General features: G+C 31.0%; 1 protein-coding gene and 2 long non-coding RNA genes across 3 annotated transcripts; all 3 read left to right on the top strand.

Annotated features, from left to right (window-relative positions):
* Window positions 1-3,022, top strand: LOC146904257 (glycosyl hydrolase 5 family protein-like). Its single transcript, XM_085729937.1, has 3 exons — window positions 1-576; window positions 1,284-1,881; window positions 2,565-3,022. Exons 1-3 carry the CDS (start codon window positions 1-3, stop codon window positions 2,984-2,986), a joined length of 1,596 nt encoding a protein of 531 aa, XP_085586063.1. The 3' UTR covers window positions 2,987-3,022.
* A 4,702-nt stretch (window positions 3,023-7,724) lies between these two features.
* Window positions 7,725-9,774, top strand: LOC146904256 (uncharacterized). Its single transcript, XR_015019258.1, has 3 exons — window positions 7,725-7,887; window positions 8,607-8,724; window positions 9,496-9,774. It is a non-coding gene; the product is annotated as an uncharacterized LOC146904256 (long non-coding RNA).
* A 34-nt stretch (window positions 9,775-9,808) lies between these two features.
* LOC146904255 (uncharacterized) lies at window positions 9,809-11,141 on the top strand. The gene is made up of 4 exons (XR_015019257.1): window positions 9,809-9,998; window positions 10,089-10,155; window positions 10,273-10,367; window positions 10,831-11,141. It is a non-coding gene; the product is annotated as an uncharacterized LOC146904255 (long non-coding RNA).
* The last annotated feature ends 476 nt before the right edge of the window (window positions 11,142-11,617 follow it).

Here is an 11,617-nt window from a genome sequence, read left to right as displayed (position 1 = left end):
ATGATGAGAGGAAAACCATTATGCTTGATTTTACTTTTGGCATTTACCATTTTTGCATCACATTCAAATTCTCTTCCTCTCTCAACCAACAAGAGATGGATAGTAGATGAGTCAGGAAAAAGGGTGAAGCTACATTGTGTCAATTGGTCAAGTCACATGAATGCAATGATAGCTGAAGGTCTTGACACAATACCCTTAAAAGATGTTATAGCCCAATTGAAGGTATTAGGGTTTAATTGTGTAAGATACACATGGGCAACACATATGTTCACACGTTACTCAAATTATAAAGTTGGACAAAATTTGGACAAATTGAATCTCCCAGGTTCTAGGTTAGGAATTGGAAATTTTAACCCTTCTTTGGAGAATATTACTGTTGTGGAGGCTTTTGATTTTGTGATTGATGAGTTTGGGAAACAATGTATGATGGTTTTGGCTGATAATCATGTTAGTGATCCTAAATGGTGTTGTGACAATAATGATGGGAATGGATTTTTTGGTGACCAATATTTTGACCCCGAAGAATGGTTACAAGGACTTTCCAATGTGGCCAACCGTGTCAAAGGAAAACCTCAGGTTTGTAACAGAAACATCATTCTTATCTCTTCCAAATATTAATAAGATTAACATAGATAGTTTAAAAAAAAACTTTGTTCATTTTATTGATCATCTAAATGTCTGTGTGGTTTAGAAAATTTAGAGTAAATTCATAAATTAGTTTAACATTGGATACTACTTATTTCTAACATTTTTTTTTTCCTTTTCATTTTAAGCTATTATGGTCATGAACATCCCCTCATACTTCCTTAATAAGTAGAAAGTGCACTCTTTAACAACATATAGGTGTCACTAAGTTTTTGTTACATTACTTAGCATCTCAAAAAAAAAATTGAAGTTTTAATTATTTTTACTAAATAATCCCTCAAATCTTAAAGGGATTTTATCAAACATCCTAAATTTTTGTTATAAAAAAAATGTTAAGTATATCCTAAAGTATTATTTTATAAATATTCCAAGAGTACTACCTAAATCCTTTATTTTATGCGAAATGCATCTTGTGCCCTTAGGGCACAAGATAAATATCTTAAAATAGAATTAAATGTATTGAAAAGATAAGTTTTTTAAGATTTTAAGGTTATGAATTCACAATTTCCAAAGTTAAATTTCTACATTTAGTTTTTTATCTTGTGCCCTTAGGGCACAATAAGGCATAAGTTAGCAAAACCCTTATTTTATTTATTAAAATAAACAAACTACTTTTTTAATGTTTGAGTTTTAAATAGGTTGTGGCAATAGGGTTGAGAAATGAACTACGAGGTCCAGGTCAAAACCAAGACAATTGGCACAAATACATGAGCCAAGGAGTAACAACTGTCCACAAAGCAAATCCAAATGTTCTAGTTTTTGTTTCTGGCTTAAATTATGACACTGATTTAAGCTTCTTGAAGACAAAGCCTCTAAATGTTACCATTGGGAACAAATTGGTGTATGAAGTACATTCCTATGCATGGTCAATAGGGTCACCAAGGGATTGGATTGAGCAACCAGTGAATAAAAAATGTGCTAATGTGATGAATGGATTAAATGACAAGGCAGGGTTTCTCATGAGTGGTTCTAACCCTAATCCATTGGTTATGACTGAATTTGGTATGGACATGGAAAATATAGATGAGCAAAATGAAAGATATTTGTCATGTATTTTGGCTTATCTTGCTGGTGTGGATTTAGATTGGGCATTGTGGGCTGCACAAGGTACTTACTATATTAGAGAAAAAGAAAGTATTGTGAGTGAACATTATGGTATATGGAGTATTGATTTTAGTTCACTTCGATATCAAGAATTCCCTCAAAGGTTTCAACTTATGCAGAAGAAGCTTCTAGGTATGACATTTTTAATAATCAAAGAACTTACATTATTATTAGAAATAAGAGACATAAAATGAATTTCATGCTTATTCTGTTATTCATTTCTAACTTTTGTTGCCAAGTTAAATTATAAATAGATATAGATATTGTTAGAATAGAATATTTAAGGAATGAAAGCATAGGTTAAATATAACAAATACGTACATAGTTAGAATATAGAATATATAAACCCAAAATAAATTTGTTCGGTTGGTCAAAAAATAAACCCAAAATAAATTTGTTCAATAATAGTAGCCAAATAGAACATAAGTGTGAATGATAGAGAACCAAATATATTATACTAGATATAGATATTGTTAGAATAGAATTTTTATTCTCTTTCTAAACTCAGCTAAAATGCAATGGCATCACTATAAAGAACGTGATCTAAACTATGCTAGCACCATAAATCTTGCTAATCACTTGTAGGACCGTAGAATATATTAAAAAATGCAAGAAAAAATATTTTTGTGGGACACAATTACAAAAACCAAAAACTCATGAAAGCATTTTAAATCTAAAATTAGGAAGATCATGCCTATTAGGGATAAAGTCATTAGTAGGAATAGTAACAAGCATAATAACTATATTATAGTGTACTAGTGTATGGCTGTAAATAATTTATGATGATGAGTTCTTGTTAATTTTCTTAATTGCAGAACCAAGTTCAAATTCAAGCAAATCCTACTTAATATATCACCCATTAAGTGGACAATGTGTGAAAGTGAACAATAACAATGAAGTTGAATTGGGTGATTGTGAGGGGGCAAGTAAATGGAATCAAGAAGGGCAACAAATCCAATTGGTTGGCAATGGTACATGCATAGAAACAATTGGTGATGGAAAAGTGAAGCTCTCCAAAGATTGCAAGAGCAAGCAAAGTTTTTGGAAAACTTTATCAGCAACTAATCTTCATTTGGGTACTTTGGATGGACAAGGGCAGAAGTTATGCTTACAAAGGGAATCACCTACTTCACCCAATATTGTCACAAAGAATTGCATATGTGTGGATGATAATCCTTCTTGTTTGGATGATCCAACAAGTCAGTGGTTTCAACTAGTTACCACAAATGTGGTGTAACTGTTTTATTTCTCTTACAATATGCTTTATTTGCTATTTTTACATCTTCCCTTACATTATGCTTTATTTGTTATGTTTACATCTATTGGTAGAACATTACAATATTTATTTAAGCACGTTCACAGAAAAAAAAAAGTATAATGAAATAAAATCTATCAAAATTTAAAATTATTATCAATTTTTAATAATTAATGGCTATATATATTCATATCATTTTTTTTTACTAGAAATATATTCATATCATATACTTTTATAAATTCTTTAAATTACTTTTCTTTATCAAGTCATTTCATTTGCTTTACAACATCCATTGAACGATCAAAATAAATTATTCTTCTTCTTCACAATCTCTTATTCTTTTCTCAATAACGCAAGCACAAACACTTTCTTTCTTCAATTCTCAATTCAACTCTCACTCTTCCTTTCTTCAATGCAGTAATGCCTTAACAACGTCGTTTTTTTCTTCTTTCGAATGAGTTATTCTTGTATAATCGCAAGATTAATATCTATCGTGTTGAGGTACACACAATGTGGGTTGTTTTAGGTTATAAGTGACAAAACGCTGGAAGAATTGATATTATAAGGAATAATAAGACAATTGAGAGAGAGTAAAATGATAAATTCTTTATTTATGATTGATTGTAATATATTGCATTATGATTTTATATATTTATCCAATGAGAGTTTTAGCAACTAACTAGCAAATCTAACTCAACAACCTAATTTCTTGTTTTACAAGTAATCCAACTATCAAGCCTAATTCAACCGTGAATTGCTAACCAACTTGAAATGCATCCGTAATAATAGAGGAATCAGCTGGTTCAATGTCAGAGAATTGATTCAAACAGCCATGGACTACAAAAAAAAATATGGGGATTCATTTGTTTTGAGAAAACCATTGTTTGAGTCAATGTTGACAATTAACAGCACTATATATAGTACGTATAGCGGGAATTTGAATGAATTGTTATTGTTCCACACAATACAATATTTAGTATATAATAATATTGTCAAAAAAATGATTATTACGCCGTTGTAGTAATGCTGCATAACATAATTTGAACAAACTGCTATTTTATGCAATCTCCAATTGACAACACTGGTTTGAGTTGTTAATTTACTTATTGAAGACTTAGGTTAGGTATCTAAGAGAAAACGAACTAGTGGATTTATATTATCCTTAAACTTCTCAACGAGCTTTTTTGAGTTGTATGTTGTATACGTTGAACCGCACAGATTGAGTGTTTATGCATTATATTAACATTTACAAATTATAAAATATCCTTAAGCATCCAAGCATCCAAAACAGGGCCGGCCCATAGCCCGTCGGGGTAGGGCTATGTCACCGGGCCTCGATTTTTTTGGGGCCCAAAGCATATATTTTTTTTATATGTATAGCACATAATTAGCATTTATATCATATAAATTGCTCTACTTCAGTGGCGTGCTCCTTGATTACAGAGTGTGTGGTTATGGGTTCAACTCTCACACTACTTGAGGTTTTTTTATTAATAATTTTTTTTATAGTGCCTTTTTAAGTATTTTGGGGCCCAAAATTTCAATTTTTTGTCAGTCCTTAAAAACTAAAACAGGGCCAACGAATTTGTTAAGACGGCCCTGATCCAAAATGGTGAACTTCATTTTTTTTTTTATGAATAAATGAGAAACTTCATTGTAGATACTCTTATATTGTCCTTCACAATAAGTAAATAAATAAGGGTATAATGAGATCTTAAAAACTAAAACAGGGCCAACGAATTTGTTAAGACGGCCCTGATCCAAAATGGTGAACTTCATTTTTTTTTTTATGAATAAATGAGAAACTTCATTGTAGATACTCTTATATTGTCCTTCACAATAAGTAAATAAATAAGGGTATAATGAGATCTTAAAAACTAAAACAGGGCCAACGAATTTGTTAAGACGGCCCTGATCCAAAATGGTGAACTTCATTTTTTTTTTTATGAATAAATGAGAAACTTCATTGTAGATACTCTTATATTGTCCTTCACAATAAGTAAATAAATAAGGGTATAATGAGATATAACATTTAATACATTTGAAAATAGATAAACATTTCTTATATTTCTAAAAATGACTCAAAAAATGAATACTTTCGTTTTTTATACTAATAAGCATTCAACACTCCCTTAAAAAAAATATCCAATATTAATTACGATTATGATCTAACAACCACATATTGATATTTAAAAAAAATAATAATATAAAATTTGATTGAAAGTCTATATTTAATTAAACATAACTTTGACATTATTCATTTGAAAGTATACAAATTATTTTATATTTGTTTTTGTTAACCCTTCATTTTTCGAAAGAAGACCCCATACTCTAAAGGTCGGTTGGAATGGAAGTAAAGCCTCGGTGAGAATTGTTTCATCAGGAAACAAACTAAGGTTCTCCTAAACAATTTGTCATTTGGTGGAGCTAATTAACCACTTGAGTGAAATTGCATGGTTTAAATTAATTTATATTTATTGAAAGAGTTTGTCTAATATGTGTATGATTGCACACGTTAAAGCAACTAAAAATAATATTTTTTTTTATTGGAAACAACAATTATTTATTAAAAAATAATATATTTTATATAAAATGCACAATTTTCAATAGAAACTTACTATTTTTAACGTCTTAACATGTGTAAATATGCACATGATAGAAAAATTCTACAATGAATCCCTATGAGTTAACGATAAAGTATCATTTACTATGATATCTCATATTTATTTAAAATATCCTTGTTTAGACTCTTAAACTCACCAATTTGATGAGTTAATGGTCAATTTGCTTTTAAATAATAAGAAAAAACAATGTATTATGTCATTATTATATGAAAGCAGATTTTTCTCCTCTCTTTTGTCACAAATATTAAAATTTAAATTATTCTCATCTTCTTTCTCTTAATTTGCTTATAAAATAAAAAAGTATTAAATAGAAACACTACATGAATATTTCTATTTAAAAAATAGTCACGGATTTTCAAAATTTTATCATATCATTTTATCAACAAATAAAATTTATCATATCGCCTTTCTTATATTGATACATAAAATTTGCATCCGCAGATATAAGCATAGAAAATTTGCAACGGCATGGTGAAAATATTTAACGGATTTTTGCATATAAAAAAATATTTAATAGAAACATTACATAAATGCTGATAATTTTAATTCAACATCTTTAAACATTTCACAAGATTACCAATGTAATTGTTTTTTATATAATCACCACATTATTACGCGACCCATGATTGATACGGTTCTTTTACCAGTTATATCGATAATTGATTCAATGCACTCTATTTCGTTAATAACTTTTTTATAATTTTGTCACATACGCTTAACTCAGTTAATATGAACATTATATAATATAATATATGCACACTACAAGAAATTTGCCATATAGCAACGGTCACCTTTAGTGACTGTAAAGAAATGCGTTGGTATAGATAGCATATTGGGACCGAAATTGCAAGCCTGCCGTTGGTATAGGGTCTTGGGTAAAACCAGTGGCGGAGCCACATACCCATTAATTTTGTGAAAAGACTAAAATACCCCCTGAGGTAATTTTAATATTACTATATGCCATGCCACTCACCAACTATGACTATCCCAATCTCTCGTTACTAATTTTCTTCAGAACCAGAAAAAAGAACCAAGCACGCGAGTTCTCTCTTCTCCCTCGCTGTGCAAACTCACTCAGTCATAACCCACCGCCGGCGAATTCTCCTCTTGCGGACTCAGTCACCGCACCGACATCTTCTCTCTGCATCAATCTCTAGAATCAGAGTCAATTCTTCATCTCAATCTCTCTATAAACCCTAAAACTGTAAGTGTATCACTGAATTAATTTCTTTTAATGAATTTGATTTGTGATTTGGTTTATTTTGGTAAGATTAAGGGTCTGTTTAACAGTTTTGCAGAAATATCATTTATGAGTCGCTTATGTCACTTTTTAACTTTATCCATAAGGTTACTACTATGCTTCAGTGATTTGGAAGGGTGTAAATATGTTAATTAGTTCTTTTGTTAATTAGATTTGCAAATAATCACATGTTGTTTCTTTTGTAAGAATTCTCCATAAAGAATTTTCAATTTTTTCTCTGAACAATGTGAAAAGTCCTTAGTCTGTTCAAAGGTTTTGTATATATCAATGCAAGAAATACCACTACTTGTTAAAATAGTGATTCAATGTTGCAATTGTTGTTACCTGCAGCTGCGCCACTAATATTCTTGACAATGCTGATTAATTTTAATTTATATGATATATCATTCCAAAATGATGATTTGTTTTATGTAAAACTAACAAGTGAGAATGATTGGTCAATTGTGTTACTAATCTTGATTATGTTGAAATTGTTTTATTGGAATAGTGAGTCATAATTGCTTGATGGCCATTTTGTAAGAATCTTATTAGCATTTTTATGCCTTTATTTTTTCATCATTAAAGAATAAAAATTTGTAAACTCATTTCATTTTAGTTCTAAAAGTATGCCCATAGCTTCAAATAAAAAAATTATGATTTGATTGTTCTCTTTTTTTTAAGGGATCATATTTTTAAAACGTGCTATATTTTAAATAACGATGATGATCATAACTATTTTCTGTGTAGTAGCTGATATATCGACACTCTATGAGCTACTATAAGCTAAGGTAAAAAAACCTTTTGCAACATTATATAGTCAGAATCATAATGGTCTTCCTACAAATGTGATGTTTAGGTGCTTAACTTTGAATGATACTAGACCTTGGTGATTTGGGCTCTTTAGCTGGAGTTTCTGCTGCAAGGCATATCAATTGGCAGCGTGTCGAACAATGCTGGTGAAATATAAACTGGAGTTACTGATGTGTTGGAGATTGATCATTTGCAAAACCAACTCATAGGTAATTCATCATTAATTACGTTCCTACAAGTGAAGCTGTGTAATTAATTTTATATGAGAAAATTGTAAACCTTCAAAATCTGTTTTTAGTCCTTAATTTTAGTATTGTATTAGCTATTAATGTTTGAGGGTATGCTCTGGTTCACTGGTAAAAAAAAGAAATTATTTCTTTCCATTTAAAATTGGTCTTCTGGTGGCCGGAAAGTCCAAATAAAGATAATAGTTATTTCTGAAGCCTGAGACTATTATTTTCCTACTTGATTATATCTGTGTGTTGGTCTTGATGCTTGTGTAAAGATTTTGGGAGTTTCCAATTTTGTATTGTTTGTTGCATAAATTGAGTTTTTTTTTTTTGAGGAAAGTTGCATAAATTGAGTTGTAGGCTTGTGGTTGGTAAATGTACTGTAATTTCTGATTTTATTTTTCAACTTCAAGAGTCGTACTAAGAATAACTTGCTTGTATTATAATAAGTAGGGTTTTTTTTCTAGCCCAAATTGCATCTCAGGAAACATGGTATGCGAAGAGGAGCGAAGACATAGAAAACTACTTGAATTACTAACATTTTATTTTGGCTCATTAGGAAACCATTCATTGGTTTGGCTCATTTCCTCTTTGCTTATTGTTTGTTCTGTATGTCTTTATTTTGCTACTTTATTTGCTCTTCGGAACGTTTTTCTTCATTATTTTTATCTGTGATTAATTTATATTTTGGCGTATAGGTTTTGAAAGGGAACTTTCCTGATTTTGCGGGAGTAGTGAATAAGCTTGGGAAGAGTGTTGAGAAATATTTTGATACTGCTGTTGGTTTTGAAGAGAAAGAGGAATCCAACAATGAAGGTAATTTCTATTTAAGATTGATTGATTGAAGTATTTAGTAGTAAATATAGGGTTCTTTGATATGCAAAATCGAAAATCACAATTTCAAAAAAAAAAAAATGAATTACCTTCAACTCTTGGAATGTAATATCAATATCCACCAGATTTTGCAGCTATTCCATCAATGAATCTTCAGACTTAAAAGTTTTTATTAAAAAAAAAACACCATAAGCAACTTAGCAAGGTTCTTCATTCATTTCAAACAAATAATAATAAAAACCAATATTCAAAACTATCCTGGCAAAGATATTCTAGTAGCTCTTTAATCTTCTTTTGTCATCATCAAACAAACCATCGTAAGGATCTGTCTCACTTTCATCATCATCATTTCCTTGACACTTCGTCATTGGAGGAGAGGAACCGTTGGAGCACTGCTGCTTTTAGGGCTTAGGCTATGGCTATTTTTTTTCTTGATTTGGTTGCAATCTCTCACGAGACGGTATCATGATAGGAATTAAGTTTTAGGAATTTATTTAGATTACACAAATCCTTAAGAGTATAACTAATTTATTAGTGATTATTACACTATTTGAGTTCACTGTGATTATTACGCTATTTCTTGGGTATTAGTAACACTAATTTATTACTTTTTTTATTAGTAAAAGTGTCTCTTCACCCTGTAATGCATTTTTTTATGTTGTAGATAATTACTTTATCCCATAGTGATTATCTCTGAACTTCATTCGTTGGATAATGTTTGAAAACTTTGAGTTGTGCTTTTACCACTATTAGGTTTCTGAGGTGATTTAACTATGAAGTTTCTTTTGATCTGAAGTTAGAGACCAGCACCTTCTTTTTCCATCAAGCACATACGTTGCCATGATCAAATTTTTAATGAAGTGCTTTGAGTCAGAGTTGGAGAAAAATAAGTCCTTAGAAGGATCGACTAAACTTGTGTCATTAGTCAAGACATTCTGTGGTTCCTGGAACACTATGTGATTTGAAGGCTCTGTTGAGTTGCAAGTCACTTCTTCCAAAGCATTACTTATAATTGGTTCACATATGCCAGAGGTCAGATGTTATAGTTTCTTTATTGCTTTCTTTTTGTGTGGTGTGTTTGGTTTTGATTCCTGTTGGGGTGTTGTGTTTGTGTTTAGGGGCTGCATTTTGCTCCTTAGCAATTGATATGTCTGAAATTGAAATTATTATTGCAGGTTTGCTACTAGGCTGATAGGCATTAAGAGAATGCTAAATTTCAAAAGAATAAGAATGGAGAGCACATTGAATCGAGCGTGGTACAAGAGAATTCCATTATACAGCTAATGAAGGTCTTGTCAATCTTATGTTGCAGTTTCGTGTCAATGCTTCTTCATGTTATTTGGCAGATCTTGTATGATCCATCACCATCACCGTCCAAAGAGAAGTTTTCACCTGAATATCAGCTCCAAAGAGGTATTTAAAATACAAATTGGTTTATGAATGATGTTGTTAACTGAGTCATTAGCAGGAAGGGAAATATGTGTTGAAGAAAACTTGTTTAATTCTTCTTTTTTGATTACATGACTGCAGTTTGAAAGTTCCTTGAAGAATAAAACTACTAAGTTTCAAGCACTACATGTGAATTTTTACTAAGAGAAAGCCACTTCCTCTTCAGACCTTGCAAGGTACTTCCTATACCATTATCATCCGAGGTACTAATTAGCATTATTTTTTGTGGGGAGTTGAACTTTTAATACACTGAAGTTGCTGGTAGTATGATATTTTGCCAGCCACTGAAATATGTATTTGCGATTGCTATGAAATTAGGTGCTAAGGATACAATAGACCAAGTTATTTTTCCTAATTCTCTTTTTAGCTTTTTAATAATTGTGATTTGGAGATTTTGATTTTTGTCATTCTGATTGTGATTTGTTGTGCTGAGTTAATATTGATATTAAAATATGACCGAGATGATAGTGGGAAAAATGTTAAACCTACTTTTACATGTCATAGGCGTTTTTTTGTTACTGAGATTTCTTTTAGGATTGAGTGTATTTTTCTCCTTGTTGTGTTTTGTTATCGTAGGATGTAGGCTTTGTGTTGTGTGTTTTTTGTTGGATTCTAATAATTCTCTCTCCCATGTTGCAGACGAGTGAATTTGTTAAGGTGAGAGGCAGTGGCAAGTTTGAAGTTTACTTCCTTGCAGCATCCGCTGAAGTGTGTGCCGGCTTCAAATATGATTCAACGACTGTGTTGATAACATTCTCCGTTCCAGTTCCTTAAGAGGAGATGCTTAAATCGTTAATAGAAATCCGAGCTTAAGTCATAAATAGGTTGTATTAAGTTAATTCTATAAGGATAAGAGCTTGGTACCATGTAGCTTTGTTAGTTTGTAAGATTTTAGTTTCACATGTTTGTAAGACTTGTTAATTTGACAATATAATTGAAATTTTCTTTTATTTTGCTTTAAATATTGTGTGGTGCATATAATAAAACAGAGTAAAACTTTTGTTATTAAAAAACTATTTGGTTTAGACAAAAATCTTTATTTGTAAAAAAAAAAAAAGACTTATAGCAACGGGCAGTCTGGTCCTATACCAACGGATATACATGTTGGCTAAAGTAATTAAACAGGTGTAAAATAATGCCGTTGCTATAGCTCTGAAATTTTTAGCGACAAGCTAGTTATCCGTTGGTATAAGCTATTGGGACGGCACTTCTGCCGTTGGTATAAGCATAGTATCCTAGACGGCAGCAGGTGGGCGTTGGTATAGGTTTTATGACCTATACCAACGGTTTTTTGGACTTTTACCAACGGTTTCTGCCGTTGCTAAATGGCAAATTTCTTGTAGTGGCAGTGGTCGGAGTTCAAACTCTAGACACTCATTTATTCCACTTCACCATTTTTTTACTTTAGGCAACGAAATATTAGCCC

This window comes from Medicago sativa, chromosome 7 (genome assembly GCF_051527215.1).
Source record: "Medicago sativa cultivar Bolivia chromosome 7, Bolivia_mono, whole genome shotgun sequence".
NCBI lineage: Eukaryota > Viridiplantae > Streptophyta > Magnoliopsida > Fabales > Fabaceae > Medicago > Medicago sativa.
This window is presented reverse-complemented; position numbering and strand designations above follow the sequence as displayed.